At 37.2% G+C, this 19,250-nt stretch overlaps 1 protein-coding gene across 2 annotated transcripts in view; it reads left to right on the top strand.

Annotated features, from left to right (window-relative positions):
• Positions 1-1,529: 1,529 nt before the first annotated feature.
• The window catches only part of DNAJC1 (DnaJ heat shock protein family (Hsp40) member C1), a 208,207-nt gene continuing 190,486 nt past the window's right edge, over positions 1,530-19,250 (top strand). The window contains exon 1 of one of the 2 annotated variants that reach the window (XM_045787267.2): positions 1,530-2,023. In XM_045787267.2, the coding sequence (XP_045643223.1) occupies positions 1,814-2,023 (210 nt within the window). In that variant the 5' untranslated portion in view covers positions 1,530-1,813. The remainder of the gene's footprint in view (positions 2,024-19,250) is intronic. The other variant, XM_045787258.2, reaches the window with a different exon arrangement.

Below are 19,250 nucleotides of genomic sequence, written 5' to 3' on the forward strand. Positions count from 1 at the left end.
CCAGGCTGGCACCCAGATTTCAGACTTCCCAGCTTCCAGAACTGTGGGCAATAATGTTGTTTAATCTACTTAGTCTACAGTATTTTGGTGTAGCAGCCCTAGCAGATGAAGACACCCCTGCTCTTGTATCTTTGAAAGATAAGCCTTGGGATCAAATTAAAACGTGATGCATTCAAGCATATACACTGTAAAGCAAGATATTCTTGCATTCATTTATGACTATTTAAAAATATTTTTTTAGGGGCGCCTGGGTGGCTTAGTCATTAAGCGTCTGCCTTCGGCTCAGGGCGTGATCCCGGCGTTCTGGGATTGAGCCCCACATTGGGCTCCTCCGCTGGGAGCCTGCTTCTTCCTCTCCCACTCCCCCTGCTTGTGTTCCCTCTCTCGCTGGCTGTCTCTCTGTCAAATAAATAAAATCTTTAAAAAGGAAGGAAGGAAGGAAGGAAGGAAGGAAGGAAGGAAGGAAGGAAGGGAGGAAGGAAGGAAGGAAAGGGGGAAAGAATGGAAGAAAAGAAAGAAAAAAATATTTTTAAGTTCTATATAAATAAAGGATTTCTTAAGATTCTTCCTAGATACTGTTTTTCTAACCTTTATCAATTATAGAATATACTTACTCTAAGAGTGAAAATAGTTTTATCATTCTCCTATTGAGCTTAACTAGCCAGGTCCAAGATGGGAAAAGTATAATGTAAAATTTTCCAAACTGGGTGAGCACCCTGAGTTATATAAGCGTATGTTCCCTTCTACTTCCTCGACAAGAGTAGGGAGTCAGGGAGAAGTATGAGAAGCCTAAGAAGAAAATGAAGTTTACGCAAGAGAAAGCAATGGTGGTAGAGGAAAAAATTAAAAGATACTGAACAGAAGCAATGTAGAGCTAGGAGGTTTTAAGCCTTTATGCCTTTTAAAAACATCTCAATTGGGAAAGGAACCCCAATTAGAAATAGGCTAAGGTGGGTAAAATGCACTTCCCTTAAGACCATGATTGAGTCATCATTATTCATTCTACCAAGCTGCCTATTTTATGGTATTATGCCTATAAATCTAATTTAGAAGTCTACCTTTTGTGTTGGTCTGAATTCCATTTCTGCTTCCCCTTTGTTATAAAGGACACTATAGACCACTCACTAGATATGCCCCCTTTCAGGCCGTGGGTTCAATTCCTCCTGTATCTTTATGCTGACAGTATAATGAAATGTAGGTAACAGAGGCCATAATCAAATCAGTCTTAAGATATGCTCTTGTTTTCAATATGGGGGGAGGAGAGTAAGATGGTAGAAGCTTCCGGGGAAATATACTTGAGATGTTCCAGGTACACGCGTGATTCCATGTGCCTTAAAATGTGTGAAAAAATGTATAGCCTTTCAACGCGCAAGAGCAACAAGAACGCATTTCTCCAAAGCCCGGATCTGGGGCGCCCGCCTTCCCTACTTCCGGCCCCGCCCACCACCCCGCGGTTGCTAGGAGACGTGATGTCACCGGAAGCGAGGCCTGGGATAGGCTGAGGCGAGGGGAAGCCTCTCCCCCTCTGCAACCTCAGCGCCCGGCGCTGGCTTCACAGCTGTTTGTAGGCCTGGGGTTGAGGGTCTGCGGAAGGTAGAGCCGGCTGCGGCCCTGCCCGCCCACCCGCCGGTGCGTTCGCCCGCTCCTGCCGCCCCTGCCCTGCCGCTGGGGCGGGCCGCCGGACGGGCGCCTCCGGGGCGGCTGCCCGTGCTTCTGACTGACAGACACTGTCCCCGCAGCCCGCGCCGCCCGCCACGTCCCCGGTCTCGGCCAACGGCACAGCGTGGCGGGTGACCTTTCCAAGCCCAGCGCGATGACGGCTACCTGCTCCCGGCTGGCCCGGCTGCCTCGGCGCCGCTGGCGTCGGCTAGTGCGGTTTCCGCCGCCGCGGCCACTGCTGTTGCTGCTGCTGCTACTGGCGGCCGTAGGGCCGGCACACGGCTGGGAGAGCGGAGACCTGGAGTTATTTGACTTGGTGGAGGAGGTGCAGCTCAACTTCTACCAGTTCCTCGGGGTGCAGCAGGTAAGCGGGGCCGCCGGCCCGCCTGAAGGCTGCGCCTATTTCGGCGACTCCGGGGCAAAAACGTGCAGGTCGGGGCAAAAAGGAGGGGGTGGGGCGGGCTTTGACCCTGTTTCCTCCGAGGGAGCCGGACACCCCGGCCAGCACTTGGTCATCCCGGGCTCTGGCTACCCTCCTCACCTGGGCCCACCAGGGTCTCTTAGTAACCCCAGCCGCAGAATTTGTCGCCCCCCCCCCCCCCCCGGCCCTCACCGCCGTGCTCCTCTTCTCAAGTTCCGGTCTCAGTGACAGGTTGGACGGTGCGACCAGCCTGGGGTGGTGAGACCTTCTCTTACTTCTGCCATTCTGGGGGAGATCCTTCCACGCAGCTGTGTTGGAGGAAGAAGGAAGAGTAGTATGGGTAGACCTTTTACACCTTTCATTTCCTGCCCCCTGAATGTGGAAAGCATAGGCATGGCTCCCCCAAATTTTCACCTAAGCGGTTACACTTATTATTTTAGTTGCTTTCTTGCCTCTTCCTTTCCCGGAAGAGAGGAATGCGTTTTGGTCGGCGTCTGTGTTGCAGAAGTTGTTCTTGCACCATACTTTGGACTTTTTAGCCTGTTGGATAGGGGTTCGTATCACAGTTTTGAAATCTGGAGGATCTTGAAGCCTCCACCGAGTTGGTCCTGGAATTAGAAGAGAAGGAGCTATTAAATTTTCTGGGCGTTGGAGGCACTTGGGGTGCTCCAGGAAGAGAAGCCCAACCAGTAGCACAAGATTGTTTTCCTTCTTTTTGTTTTCCTTTCATTTCTTTTCCTTTCCTTTTTTTTTTAGCTTGAGGCTAACTTGTAAAGTCCGTCTGTTGCTCTTTACTCCTACCTTGGGAGTGGTGAGGGTAGATAGCCTGTCTCTATCTGAAACCTACTGCCAAGGAGAAGATGGCATTTCATGATTTAAGGATTATGGGGTGAAAGACTTAGAATTTCACAAGATCAGATGGAGCCCTTCAAAAAATGCTTTGAATAGTTATGTGGGTAAAAAAAAAATTAAGGTTTACCAACAATTGTCATTTCTAGACAGGATATGAATATGATGTGTCATTCATGACTAGATATGAAATGTACATTTCCCCCCTATAGGTTATCATAAATTTGTATGAAATATTGCATTTAACACTAAATGGAAATTTACATTCAATGAAAAAGAGTGGAATATAAAATTGCTTTTGCCCCAGTACCATGATTTTAACAATTTCATTTTTGTAAGAGTTAGAAAGTGTAAGAATTTCACGCTTAAGATTCTTACATGTAAACAATTGTGTGATGTTTATTATCTTCACCTGGTGCCATTTCCTTCTCATGGAGACAAAAAATACCTCATTTTCAGAGTGAATGGTGATACAATATGTGTAAAAATCATTTGTGAAAATATAACTCTGATGACTTTTTAAGAATGCCTTTAATATTGAGAATACTTTTTAGAATTTATCATGATTAAGCTCTGTAGCTAGGGAGAGTTTTTTTAAAAGATTTTATTTATTTATCTGAGAGATAAATAAAGAGAGAGCGCACAGGGAGGGGCAGAGGGAGAGGGAGAAGCACACTCTCCGCTGAGCAGGACCCCAGGATCATGACTTGAGCCGAAGGCAGGCAGATGCTTAACCTACTGAGGCCACCCAAGGGCCCCTAGAGAGGCTTGTAATACATAACCTGTCCAAAGATCTTGAAGATGCTTTCCAGTTACTCATGGAAAATTAAGGCCTTTCAAAAGAATACAGAAATTTAATAGCAGTAGTTTAAATTTTAGATTATGTAATCTAGCTTGCATATGATCCCTCATAAAATTTTCATTTATAATTTCATGCAGTTTAATTTCAGACTTAATTAGGCAGTATGAATAACCAGAGCACTTAACTGTATGGGCAAGGATGGGAAAATAAAGAAGCACAGATAATCAAGAAGATTCTGTGTCAAGATAGAATTTGAAAGGATCCAGAAAATTGTTTTAACCTGTGTTTCTCTACCTGGCAGTGTTAAATTGGAAGGAATGCCAGAAGAAATTTTATCCTACCCAAGCAGAGACACTGATTGGAACAAGTTCTTTACATTACATTGAATCTTAACTTTCTTGAAAGACTTTCAGGGGACCAGAAATTTGACAGAGATAAATTGACAGAGACAAATTTTTGGTTCTTAATGTGTAATTTTCAGACCGGAGCCAATCAGTATTTTGCTGACTAGCCAGACATGAGGGACCAGGACAAAGTAAATAGGTTACTCAGAGTTGTAACCTGGCTCTATACACTCATCAGTTTTGTTGTTAATTCAACAGAAATTTATTTGGTGCCTGCTAAATTTTAAGCACTGGGAATTGGCTGGTATAAAAAAACCAAAACCCCCTGGCCTCATGAAACTCATATTTTAGTAGGGGGGAAATAATTGGAAACAACCAAATAAGTAAATATAAATGTCAGGTGGTCAGAAAAGGCCTCTGAAGGAAGTAAGGGCATGAGTCATGTTGACAAGTTGGGCAGACAGTAAATGCTAAGGTCTTGAGGCAAGAGCTTGCATGATGTTGGAGGAATAGTGAGGCAGCTAGTATGGCTGAAGCAGGGTGAACCAGGGGGACAGTAACATGAGATGAGATCAGAGTCATGGACTTTGGCTATTACATATAAGTAAGTTGGGGATCCATGTTGGGTTAAACTGAAGAGGTACATGATTTGACTTAAATTTCAGAATGATTATTGTGTTGAGGACTGTCTGTATGTATTCATTAATTACTTAGTGAGATAATTGTGGTATAGAATGTGGAGTGGATCTGGTGAAATTCTAGATTGAATTGGAACAAAGAGCTGACAGAATTTTACTGATTGTTTGAATGTGGGATGGGAGGGGGAAGAAGTTGAGGATAATTCTAAAGCTTTTGGCCTCAGTAATTAACTAAATTCTTGTCTAATTGCAGTTGCTACTACTGAGATGGAGAAGCCTGGTATAGAAGCAGGTCTGGTTGGGGGAAAATCAGAAATTTGGTTTTGGTCATGCTAAATTTAAGGTGTCTGTTAAATATTCAAGTGGATTTGACATATAGACAGTTGGTTATGCAAGTCTGGAGTTATAAGGAGAAAGATTTGAGCTGTAGATATAAAGTTAGGAGTCGTTGGCACTTAGAAGGCAGTTTGAAGCCACAAAACTGGGTAAGTTCACTAGGAAGAGTGGAAAGTAAGAGAGAAAAATAGAGGTCTGAGAGGTAAGCCACGGGCATTCCAAACTTTAAGAGTCAGGGAGATATGGGAGAACCAGCAAAGGAAATGGAGAAGAAATAGCCAGTGAAGCAGGAGGCAAACCAAGAGAAAGATGGTCTCTTTGAAGTCAAGAAAGTAGTGAATATTCTTTCCTTGTTGAAGTTTGCTTTGGCTATTCATGGTTTTTTTGTGGTTCCATACACATTTTAGGATTGTTTTTTCTAGCTTTGCGAAAAATGCTGTTGTTATTTTGATAGGAATTACCGATTGATTACTGATTCAATTTCTTTGCTGGTTATTAATCTGTTCAAGTTTTCTATTTCTTCCTGCTTCAGTTTTGGGAGTTTATATGTTTCTAGGAATTATCCATTTCTTCCAGGTTGTCCAATTTGTTGGCATATAGGTTTTCATAATATTCTCTTATAATCATGTTTATGTGGTGTCAGTTGCTATTTCTCCTCATTTGTGATTTTATTTCTTTGGGTCCTTTTCTTTTTGGTAAGTCTGGCCAGGGAGTTATCAATTAATTTTTTCAAAGAATCAGCTCCTGTTTTCATTGATCTGTTCTATTGTGGTCTATTTTGGGGGTTTTCTTTGGGTTTTTTTAGTTTCTATGTCATTTATTTCTGTGCTAATCTTTATTCTTTCCTTCCTTCATGCTGACTTTAGGCTTCCTTTTTTCTTCTTTCTCTAACTCCTTTAGGTGTAAAGTTAGGTTGTTTATTTGAGATTTTTCTTGCTTTATGAGGTAGGTCTGTATTGCTATGTATTTGCCTGTTAGGACTGCTTTTGCTGCATTCCAAAGGTTTTGGACTACTGTGTTTTCATTTTCACTTGTCTCCGTGTATTTTTTAATTTCTTCTTTGATTTCCTGGTTGCCCCATTCATTATTTAGTAGTAGGATGTTGTTTAACCTCCATGTATTTGTGGTCTTTCCAAATTTTTTCTTGTGGTTGACTTCATTTTTCATAGTGTTTTGGTCAGAAAATGTACATGGCATGATCTCAATCTTTTTTGTACTTGTTGAGGCCTGATCTGTGATTTAGAACGTGATCTGTTCTGGAGACTGCCCCATGTGCCCTTGAAAACAATGTGTTTTCTGCTGTTTTAGGATAGAATGTTCTGAATATATCTGTTATTAAGTCCATCTGGTCCAGTGTGTCATTAACTTTTTTTTAAAGATTTAATTTATTTATTTGTAAAAGAGAGAAGAGAGTGCAAGAGCACAAGCAGAGGGAGTGGCAGGCAGAGGGAGAAGCAGGCTCCCTGCTGAACAAGGAGCCCAATGCAGGACTTGATCCCAGGACCCTGGGATCATGACCTGAGCCAAAGGCAGATGCCACCCAGGCGTCCCCCAGTGTGTCATTCAAAGCCATTGTTTCTTCATTTTCTGTTCAGATGATGTAAGTGGTGTGTTAAAGTCCCCTACTGTAGTTGTATTATTATCTCTTATTTCCTTTATGTTTGTTATTATTTTATATATTTGGGTGCTCCCATGTTGGGTGCATAAATATTTATAATTATTAGATCTTCTTGTTTGATTGTCCCTTTTATTATAATACAGTGCCCTTCTTCATCACTTGTTACAGTCTTAGTTTTGAAGTAGTTTGTCTAATACAAGTATCACTACTCTGGCTTTCTTTTGACATCTATTTGTGTGATAAATCTTTCTCCATCCCCTCACTTTCAGTGTGCAGGTGTCTTTAGGTCTAAAATGAGTCTCTCATAGGCAGCATATAAATGGGTCTTGGTTTTTTATCCATTCTGATACCCTGTCTTTTGATTGAAGCATTTAGTCCATTTACATTCAGAGTAATATTGATAGCTATGTATTTAGTGCCATTTTATTACTTGTTTTGTCATTGTTTCTGGAGATTTTCTTTGTTCCTTTTTTGGTCACTTTTGGTCTTTCCTTTGCACTCCAAGAGTCCCCTTTAATATTCCTTGCATGGCTGGTTTAGTGGTCACAAACTTGTTTAGTTTTTGTTTATCTGGGAAAATATTTATCTTTCCTTCTATTCTGAATGACAGCTTTGCTGGATAGAGTATTCTTGGCTGCAGATGTTTCCTCTTCAGCACTTTGAGTATATCATGCTACTCCCTTCTGGCTTGCCAAGTGTCTGTTGAGAAATCTGCAGCTAGTCTTGTGGGTCTTCCCTTGTAAGTTAGGGACTTTTGTTTTGCTCTTTTTAAGATTTTTTTCTTTATCACTATATTTTGCAAATGTAATTACAATATGTCTTGGTGTTGGCCCACTTTTGTTGATTTTGGTGGGAGTTCTCTGTGCCTCCTGAATCTGGATATCTGTTTCCTTCTCCAGATTAGGAAATTTTTCACCTGTTATTTCTTCAAATAAATTTTCTGCCTCCTTTTGTCTCTCTTCTTCTTCTGGGACTCCTATGATACCAATGTTATTATGTTTGATGGAGTCACTGAGTTCCCTAAGTCTATTATCGTGTTCCATAATTCTCTCTTTTGTTGAGCTTCATTATTTTCCATTTTTCTGTTGTCTGTATCACTTATTTGTTCCTCTGATTCTTCCAGCCTTGTGTTCATTGCATCAAGCCTGTTTCCAATCCCAGTTATTGCATTTTTCATTTCTGTTTTTTAACTCCTTTATCTCCATGGTAAGGGTCTCCCTGAAGCCTTCCGTTCTTTTCTCAAGCCCAGATGAAATGATTACTGTGTTTTAAGTAACATGTCAGTATTCTGTTTTAAAAGCTAAATATTTTGGTTTTTTACTTCTATTTACTAAAATTTTTGTTGAAGAATGTCATTAGGACTTAATTAGAAATTTAATCTAGAATCTGGGTCTCATTCCCGTCCTTGTTAATACTAAAGTAAGGTCAGGATTAAGTGTTTCTGATTCATGTCATCCACCAACTGAAATCTCATATTGAGCATGTTGCAAAAGCAAGGGTATGCCACATTCTACATTTCTGGTTAGAGAGAATATGTGTTTAAAACAAAGTTTCATTATTAGACACCCATTTTAGTGCCAGTGAGGCAGTAAGCATAAAGCTCTGTGTTGCTACACAGTCAGCTAATAGAATTTGAATTGTTAAATGTAAAGAGTAATTGTTGAAGATAAGAGTCTAAGATCAAGTATTAAATAGAGGGTATGGCATAGTATAAACAGTAGTATTAAAATGGAAAAGAAGCAAAATTAAAATGCCACTGAGAGCAAACACTAGAATTCTAAGAGGGAATAATTTCCTTAGTTAAACAAATTCTGGAATACATGCAACTCCTGGTTATAGAAGGCACAAGAATTTTAAAAAGCCAAATGAGACTAATGAACAGTAGTCAAAACAAGTTAAGACCAGAAAGATCATTGTCATTTACTGGGACAGTCTGAACAGATCACATAGAAATCATAGGGTCATATACATGCCTACTAAGGAAGGTAGAGACTTCTTATTTCTTTCTTTCTTTTTTTTTTTTAAGATTTTATTTATTTATTTGACAGAGATAGAGACAGCCAGCGAGAGAGGGAACACAAGCAGGGGGAGTGGGAGAGGAAGAAGCAGGCTCCCAGCAGAGAAGCCTGACGTGGGGCTCGATCCCACAATGTCGGGATCACGCCCTGAGTCGAAGGCAGACGCTTAACCGCTGTGCCTCCCAGGCGCCCTGAGACTTCTTATTTCTAGTCAATTTTTGAGGACTTTATTCATACCACATCAAAATGGGTCAAGTTAAGGAAGCTATCCCATGACCAACTGAAGTTGTACATTACCAAGAAGCCTCTGACTTTTAGAAATTAAAAAAATATATATCTAATTAGTTATTTTCAACGACCACACTTTGAGTTAACAGATAAATATTAGTATTTAGGTTATTTTCTGACTTTAAGTTGTGTTTTTTGTTAAAAGTTGGTTTCTGATTTGATTTAAGAAAGTTAACATATATGTATAATGTAGGATGGTTGGAAATTTTGATTTTACTTGTAGTTGATTATATCCTACCTTATGGTATTTTTTAAAGAATCTTTTATCTACGGTAGGAAATAGACTTCTATGTTTAGGAATTTTGGTTTGGACATTTGATAAAGTTCAAATGATTACCATGCTATATAATTCTATAGTAGTTAGAATTAACGTGTCATTTTTTTGTATCATGCCTTTGGAAGTAGTATATGAGGTTCAACTTAGAGTAAATTAGATTGATCTTGAAATTAGTTATTGTGGAAAGTGTCAGAGGTTTTCAGCAATATTGCCATCTCTCAAACTATTGTTGAAACTTCTTATTTTGAATCACCTTCAAAGCCTGCAGCATATTTGGCAGATGATTCTCATTAATAGTAAATCTTTCAGATGGATTTGATTTTCAGCTATAGCTAATAGAGATTGGGAGCCAAAGTTGGCGACTAAATTGGGTTAGCAAGCTTGGGTAAATATAGTTTGGTCTGATAAAGAAATCTGGATGTAAATTTCATGTAAGTTTCATAAACTAGCTTAAGGACTGTTCTCAAAAAAGAGTTGCAGAGAAGTTTGGAGCAATATCAACATGAAGTAAATCTATAGCCTTACAAAGTAATGTATTCTGGTAAACGACTTTAGAATGCTTGTTACTTTGTGGGTAGCAAATTTTTTAAAGATTTTTCTTACCCAGAGGAGAACAATATATAAAGATTATCTTAACTTTAGAGAGGTAGAAAAATACTGAGCTAGAATAAAATAATTAATTTGCCTGCTTTTAATGCTAAAAACAAGTTTTCATTATATAATACTTCTATAATAAAGCTAGTTAAAGCAGAATGGGAGAGGAACCAGAATAAATGCTAGCGATAGGGACGATACCTGAGAATACCACTGAGGAGAGAAAGTAGGAAGTACGTAGGGAGAAGGAAATGTGGAAAAATGCAATAACTACAAGTAAAAATGGTAATGGAGTAATATCTCCATCTTGTGGAGATTTGGATATTGTCATTAAAAATTTTGAGGGGTTGTATTTTCACAACTGTAGGCATAAATAAAAATAAAATATGAATCAGGTGAAAATAAAATATGGGTCAGAGACTTTTGCAGTGTTTTGTGGGGACCTCTAAAACTAGGCTTCCCAATTGATGTGCTATAAGCAACTGTGCTTAGATAGTGATGTCCTCTCTTGAGCGGACTTAACAGTTTACTCCATTGTGTCTTTACAAATATAATTTTCTGTGAAATGCCATGATATGAAAAAGGTTGGAAAAGCACTGTAAAGACATATAGTTCTGATGTTTTTCTTCCAGGAGAAAATTTATAAGCATATACGTTTTATATGCTTATATAAGGAATTATATATCACATATATTGTGTATTATATATATTATATAATAACATATAATATATATGTGCAGATACACACACATATATAAATATAATTGTCCCATAAAATTAGTGTTATTAACATCTTAGCTATACTAAAGATCCTTATTTAGCTCTCACAGACGCAAAAGCATTATTTACTGAATCAGTGAGAGAATCTGAATATAAAAGAATCAGTAAGTCTTTGATGATTCAGTGTCCTTCAGATACTTGATTACTCATTCTGGATGATGGGATAACCATTAAACATTACCACAGTTTGTAATAACTCAGAGGAATACCTTAATGATTTGTACCAATCCTCTGTGTGAAGAGGATACAGATGACTTTGGAATATATAAATACACAAATTCTGAGTAGCCTAAAGTAATATTTGTGACATTAGGAGTTAAGTAATATTTTACTTAGAAATCCTGACTGACAGAAATTTGAAATTTGGAGCATTTGACACTTTTTCAGCCGTTGATCCCTTAGAGCAGCACTGTGTAATAGATATATAATACAAGCCACATATGTAATTTTAAATTTTCTAAAAACTACATTTAAAAAATAAAAAAGAAGCAGATTAAATTAATTTTAATAATATATTTAATGCAATGTATCAAAAATATTTCAACATGTATCACATTTTAAATAATTATTAATGAAATAGTTCACATTCTAGCTTTTTTACTATCTTCAAAATCTGGTATGTATTTTACATTTATACTTCAAGTACCGTTCAATTCAGATACTAAATTTTGATCGAAAGTACTTGATCTGCATTGAGATTTCATAAAATATATTGCTAATGAGTGGATTCATGTACCCAAAATCTTCCAAGCACACTTAAAACTTTCTAGTAACTGAATCAAGTATCATGTTTTAAATTTTAAAATAAATTAATCAAATAAAATTAAAAATTTGGTTTCTGAATTGTACTAGCACATTTCGAGTGCTTAAATATGGCTAATGGCTACCACTTTGGAAATCACAGGCTTAGAGAATTAACATTTCTGTGTTGTATAGATATATCTAAATATTTTTGGGTAAAATCACTTATTACTATTTGTTTTGTCAGGGACATAGTTTGTAGTTTTTGTTTTTTTTTTTTTTTTTTTTTTTTGCTTGTTTGTTTGTTTCTGTATTTTAACTAAGCGTAGTTTTTGTTGCTTTGTTTTGTTTTTAGATTGTTCCAGTTTTGCTAGATATCATCTTCCTAGTTAATTATCTGTACATTTTTCCATTCTTTTCTTTGTCCTATAAAGGCTATTAGTATAGTCCATGTTACTGTTCTAGGGACAATGGGTTCTCAATGTCCGTACATAGAGAGCTGTCTGCTAGTAAGGGTGTTTTCAAGTAATCAGTTTGATTCAAATGGGTTATTTACTTTTGCTGCTATATTTGATAATTCTTGTTCAGTTTTTAATGTTGCTTTAACCAAGTTCACCAGTATTCCTAGTTTATAATTTTAACTTTGAGGTTGCCCATTCTATGTATTCTGAAACTCATCCATCAAATATATTGCTAGCTATGAAATAGTTACTGTATTCTCTACTGTCATCTATTTTGACTATTATAGCTTTAATTAAATAGTTTTAAAGGAGATTTCTAGACGCAGCTCTATTTATGCACCAGTAGTTTGGCTCTTTATCAATCAGGGATGCCAAGTCATCCTTTTTTACTAGATACCTCTGCCACCTCTACATAGCTCCTAATAAGTATTGCTTTCCTTTAGACTGAATAATTGCCGATCTTTTTGACTTTACCTTTTGTGATTCCATAGGCAACTGAGGAAAAGAAGTAGATCTTAATGTTGATGATTTTTATATCTAGCTGTTGTTGTTTTGAGTAATCCTGGTACAGGGGCGCCTGGGTGGCTCAGTCGGTTGAGCATCCAACTCTTGATTTCAACAGAGTTCATAATCTCAGGATTGTGAGATGGAGCCCCACTGAGCAGGGTCTGCTTGAGATTCTCTCTCTCCTTTTGCCCCTCTCCCTGCACGCGCATGTTTTTTCTCTCTCTCTCTTAATCTATCAAATAAATAAATTTTTTTAAAAAAATCCTGGTACAAGAAAGAAATTGCGCTGAAGTCAGAAATGTTAAAAATTCCATGTTAAATGAAAAAACAAAAAAAAAATTTAAGAACCGGTAATAGAATCCTGAAGTTTGAAGAGATCTCACCAATATTTCCTCATATAGGAATCTCTTCTATAGGTCTTCTAGCAGATGGTCATCCACCCTGCTTTATTTATGTCTAACAACGGGGTTATGAAACAGCCTGTTAAGTTTTTGGATAATAGTACTCCGTGGAAATGTTATTCTTATGTAAAGCCAAAACCATAATTCTTAAATACTATCAACTTCATTTGCAATCTTCTTTTGGATTACCGCTGAATATATATTCCCTCTAAATTATTGCTGTGAAATGCCTTAAAATAAAATGCACAAGGGAAGTACTTACTTGTTGGTTCAGTAGTAGGGTTACTCAAAAAAACCCCACAATTCTTTATGGATCAGTTATACCTCAATAAAGCTATTAAAAAGAAAATATACTGGGCCTTCTTGTTTTCATGGTCTTCAGATATGTACTAAATGCACCCTAGAGAAGACCCAAGCCATCATAGTTAACAGTTGTCTTAGAACTACAGTAAGCATGATTTGAGATTACTATAAATGATTTCCTAAGGTCATCAAGGTCAGCAACAGGAAATTTCTAGAAGTTGAGAACCTAAGATGATTTGGGCTATGTCAGCTTTGATAATATGAGCCACAAGATTTATTTAATTAAAATTGTACCCAGAAGTTGTGATAGACCATTAAAGCAGGATGCATATGTGCCATTGTATAGGTTGTGTGTCTACTGAAAACCTCCTATTGTGGTAATATAAAAATATTTTAGACTTTGAGATTACTATAAAGAACTGCACATAGGCGATTCAACTTGAAGGCAATAATTTTTCTTTTATAATTAAAATGTTATATTTCTGTCAGTAAAATTTTAGTTTACAAGTTTATCTTGAGTGGGCGGTTCTCTCTCCTTTTCATGCAGCCCTCCCTAGGGGCTTCACAGTGGCTTTTACTCCTATAGGCAGCTTAGGGCTCCCTCCTGAGGTTATATTGGGGCCACTGCAGATCCAGCTACCAAGCCTGCAGATCGCTTGGCCTGGTCTCAGCTGTGGCGCTGAAACCATGGCCTCTTACCATCTCAGATACATGATATTTTATAAGCTATGGCCTCAGGTAGTGAGTGGCCTTTTCACTTTTTACTCCCCCTCTCCCCCAACAGGTGGTTGAATCCCTCTGTAACTGTTGGTTTCAAGCACTGAGCTTGGCTCTGATCCCAGGCTTTTTGTAGAGACTTTTAGTTCTCATGTGAGTGCTCTGTGAAAGTCCTACTTCTCGATTACTGCCTACTTGTAGGTGTGGAGTCCAGTAGGCCTATACCTTAAGCTCTCATTGGGGCTACGAGTTTCCATTTGTTTTTGTCTACAGAGATATTTAACTAGTATTTTTCATGGCTATGTGTTTGTAATTTTCTCTCTAAATTTTATCATTGGTATGTATTTGGAGTGGGGTTAGGGAGGAAGTCCCTCAATTCTTGCAGTGATACTTTAACCCTGAAATATTTTTATATTTCATAGCACATAGCAATGTTTCTTTTATAATATTGTTTTTAATGCGAGTTTTCCTGTTATCTAAGAATATTTTATCATTGATCACCCAGAAGTATAGTCAGGCCTATTATTCACAGCAATATAAGAGACTATTACTTAGATATAAAAAGGGACAGTAGGTCATTCACTTTCTGACCACTATTCCTAGAGTTTATTCAAGTGTGGGTGCTAAAACAGTCAAGTAACATTTCTAAAATAATCAGATCCTGCAAGGTTTTGAATGCGGTAATAAGTAGATCACATTACCTCAGAGTAATGTGTATGGCCCTGTTGTTGGAGATGCCCAGAGGAAAGTTCTGAACTTTGTCTTGAACCTAGTTAGAAAAATATGCTAGGTGGGGAGAAAGACAGTGAAACTCAACATACATGTCATAAAAACCATTGTTGGGGGAAATGAATGGTCCTAAAGTTATATACAGGTAATGTCATGTCAGCTGTAAATATATGCTACTTGCAAACCTCTTAAAAAGGCTTTCTCTTTCTGGGCCTATATAACATTACATTCTCTCATATTCAGTCTTCAAAGTTGCACAAAAGAAAACAGGACAGTGAGGGTTAACCTCACTGAAAACTGTTTCAGTAATCAACTTGATGACAGTACTAAAATCATAGAATTTCAGTGGGTAATAACTTCATGGAATTGGATGATCCTTAATTGAAATCAATAAACGATTTAAGGAAAGAAGTATATGATTCAGATTTACAAGCAAAGATAAAAAGTCCTTTCATTCTGGATTCATAGGACTCAGATACAATCAGTGTACATACAATTTGAGGAACATGTTTGTTTTGTAATTATTATGTACATTTAATATTTAGTTGTTAATCCCAGGGAAGTCTTTAAAGATACTAACATGGAAGAGAATGATCTTTTTAAAAGACATTTCACTTACAGTCATTGTTGGTTTTCTAAGGTGGGTAACATTAGTGCCTCTGCAGCAGTTCTCTGCAGTAATGTGTCTAACCTTTGTTTTTGTGACAGAATAGAATTTGCAAAGCTTTCTAGATTATGTTATGAAACCGATAACAAAGCCTGTTTTTCATATTTGTTAATTCATTAGGTCTTTTGATAGCATTACTAATAATAGTAAGGAATTGGAAACAATCAAATTTTAACATGAGATAGTTTCAGTAAATTATGACATTCTTGGTGTGATGTGTAATCATTAATAACACTATATGTGAAAAGTACACAGCAACATGGAAAAATACTTATAAGTAAAAAAAGCCATATATCAAGTTGTAGTCATAATTTTGTGGGAGTTATATACATGCACAAAGATGAGACAGTAATGGGAACAGTTTGAATTGTGGGATTAATAGAATTATTTTATTTAGGGATAAATATTTCCTTTTAGAGTTCTGTTAATATCAGTAACACATACCCATGTAAATTCTTTTACTCTGGGAAGAAGAATGATATATAATTAAATCACAGTTAGATAAACTAAATCTTTATTTATTAGATAAATTGAATGGATATTTTTAAGTTGCCTTTAACTTAAAACCTATTTAAAATTATAAGTGGCAAATGAAATAAGACAACCTTAGACTAAAAAACCCGTCTATGTATTTTGTTATTGTAAAAAATATTAAATAATTCCTAATAATTATTTCAGTGAATCAGAAACTATTTCACCGAATTTCAGATGTTAGTCACTTGAGAAATTAATAGCTTGGGTCAAATGAAGTAGCTTTATGGCTATAAATATACTTAGGATAAGCTGCAGATACAGTTCTTCATTCTGGCAAACAAACACCACGGTATCCTGGCCAAGAAAGCCAACTAATAGGGGCGCCTGGGTGGCTCAGTTGTTAAGCGTCTGCCTTCAGCTCAGGGCGTGATCCCGGGGTCCTGCTATCGGGCTCCTCTGCAGGGAGCCTGCTTCTTCCTCTCCCACTCTCCTGCTTGTGTTCCCTCTCTCGCTGGCTGTCTCTCTCTCTGTCAAATAAATAAACAAAATCTTAAAAAAAAAAAAAAAAGCCAACTAATAGGTCTCGAGGAGATACCACACTTCAGTGCCTCTTAACTTTGTATTATTCTTCTGAATGCTTTTATATATATGTATATACACACACATACATACAGTATATTATAGATACTGTTGAACAACTAGCTATATTATGGGCTTATTTATAACTTCTTAGTCCTCACAGTGCATAGAGTTTAGAGGTGTGCTGTCCAGTATTGTAGCCCCTAGCCACATATGTCAGGCACTTGAAATGTGGCTAGACTAAGAACATTAATTTTACATTTTATTTAATTTTAATTAAGTTAAAATTAAGATTTTAAAACTGAAGGAGTACAAAATATTTTCCCATTAAACACAACTTTATTGTTTGGGTAGGACTGCATTTCACTTTAACCATCAGAAATTTGACTTATTCACTGAGATGTGCTGGCCATGTAAAATATACACTGGATTTTGAAGACTTTGTATAAAAAATAGTGTAAAATAGCTCAATTTTTAATATTACTTACATGTTGAGAAGAATTTTTTATATATTGGTTTAAATAAACTTTTTAAAATTAATTTTATTTATTTATTTTTCCTTTTTTAAAAATGTGACTACTAGAAAATGTAAAGTCGGGGCGCCTGGGTGGCAGAGCGGTTAAGCGTCTGCCTCCGGCTCAGGGCGTGATCCCGGCATTATGGGATCGAGTCCCGCATCAGGCTCCTCCGCTATGAGCCTGCTTCTTCCTCTCCCACTCCCGCTCCTTGTGTTCCCTCTCTCGCTGGCTGTCTCTACCTCTGTCAAATAAATAAATAAAATCTTAAAAAAAAAAAAAAAAAGAAAATGTAAAGTTATACATGTGGCTTGCATTATATTTTTATTGAACAGTGCTGGCTTACTGCAGGCATCAGCAAAGTGTGACCCGTCTGTGGTTTAGATTTCTGGGTGGAAGAGCAGGTACTTACTTTGCCCAGGGTGCAAAAGATAATTGTTGGGCTCAGGAAAAAAATGTTGAAGCTTCTATTCACTTATATTTTATCCTTTAAAATCTCATATTTTCATATATATTTTATAATATACCGTATATTAGTACAGCAATAGACTACATATAATTTAATGAATAAATAGATATATAAAATTCAAATATAAATACAAAAATTTAAAAAAATTTTATGGACAGTTTATACAACCAAAAATGTTTGGAGATCATAATTTAGAGGGTTCTGTAAAAGAGAAAGAGAGTGAAAGACAAGGCTTTTGGAGCTCAGCAAATCTGCATTCTCCTCCCCCTACCCCACAAAAATGATGAAACTAAAAAAATGGTCAAAAACGACTATTTCAGGACTCTGAAAATTGAACAAAGATATACGACAAATTGAGAAGCCTTTATTACAAAATAAGCTGGTGAACTTCAGGTAAGGAAAGTGGGTGTTGGTGGCATTTTTGCCTGGAATGGTACCCATCTAGCTCTGTTTGTGAGGTAGTGGGCAGAGCAAGCACTAGCTATCTCAATGGCAAACAAATAGGGAAGGCCATGATCACAGCCTCCCTGAGGTTGTGATCCTAGATAGGGAAAGCAATAACCCAGTAGAGTAGTCAAAAAATTAACTAGGAGATCCAGAGAATAAGACAGTCATGTAGGCCTTGATAACATCCCACATGTCCATTATAATCTGGAAGGCTATGGAGGGAATGGAGAAGTCCCTAGCTATTCACACATTCCTGCCTGAGTAAGAGGTCTTGTGCATATACACATGAGCCACAAGAGGGTCAAAGAAAATAAGAGCCTCAAAAGACTTATAAAACGCCTAAGCTATGAATATGTTCCCTTGCTGACACACAGACCCATCATCAAAAAGTAGAAGCTTTACTAGCCTAAGATGTGTGCTCACAACCTGTAGCTAATGACTGACTAATCATTAAACTATGCTGCACAAGTTTAAAAATAAAAACAAGGGGGAAAAAAACCTGACCACTGATTTCAGCAGCTACACACCACCCAGAAAACAGACTCCATAGAATAATCCCTGGCAGGTCACTGAACATACAAACAAAAACAGAAGAACAAGCCCCAGTGCAAGGGGACAATACAAATCTAAGGTGGCTCCAATATATTATCATATAGCCAGTTTTCAACAAAATCTGTGATACATACAAAGGAACAAGAAAGTGATCTGTACTCAGGGAAAAAAGAAATCAATTGACACTGTGTTTAAATGGGCCCAGATGTTATACTTAGTATGCAAAACTTCAAAGATGCTGTTATAAGTATGTTCAAAGAAATTTCAAAGGAAGTCATGTTTAAAGAAAATCATGATAATGATTCAGCAAATAGAGAATATAGAAAAATAGAAATTTAAAAAGAAAACCAAATAAAAATTCTGGAGTTGAAAAAGGCATGAACTGCGATGAAAAATTCACTCGCTGGGATCTACCGCAGATTTGAGATGACAAAAGAATCAGTGAACTTGAAGACAGATTAGTAGAAACTGTTCAGTTGGTAAAATAGAAAGAAAAAAGAATAAGAAAAATGAACAGACTCAAAAACCTGTGGGACACAGTCAGGCATATCAACATGTATGTATTGAAAATCCCAGAAGGACAAGAGAGAAAGAAAAAGAGGGAAAGTATGTTGAATGCCCCCAAATTAACCAAATTTGATTAAAAATACTAATCTCTACATTCAGGAACCTCAACAAACTCCAAATCGGTTCAATGCAAAGATATCCACACCTAAGAAAACCATAGTCACATTGTAAAAATCCAAAAATAAAGAGAAAATCTTGACAGTGAAATTTAAAAATCATACAGGATGACAGCAATATGATTAAAAACTGACTTTTCATCGGAAGCAGTGGAGGCTAGAAGACAGTGGGCTGGCATATTCAAAGTTCTGAAAGAAAAGAAAAATGTGACCAGAAATTCTATATCCTACAAACTTACCTTTTAAAAAGAAGGTAAAATAAAGACATTTCCAGATAAGCAGAGATTAAAGGAATTCATTACTAGTAGTTCTATCCTGCACGTAATATTAAAGGAAGTTCTTTAGACTGGAAGAAACGAAACCAGAGAGTAATGTGAATCT

This window comes from Ursus americanus, chromosome 31 (assembly GCF_024610735.1).
Source record: "Ursus americanus isolate L20-20 chromosome 31, mUrsAme1.1.p, whole genome shotgun sequence".
Lineage (NCBI taxonomy): Eukaryota > Metazoa > Chordata > Mammalia > Carnivora > Ursidae > Ursus > Ursus americanus.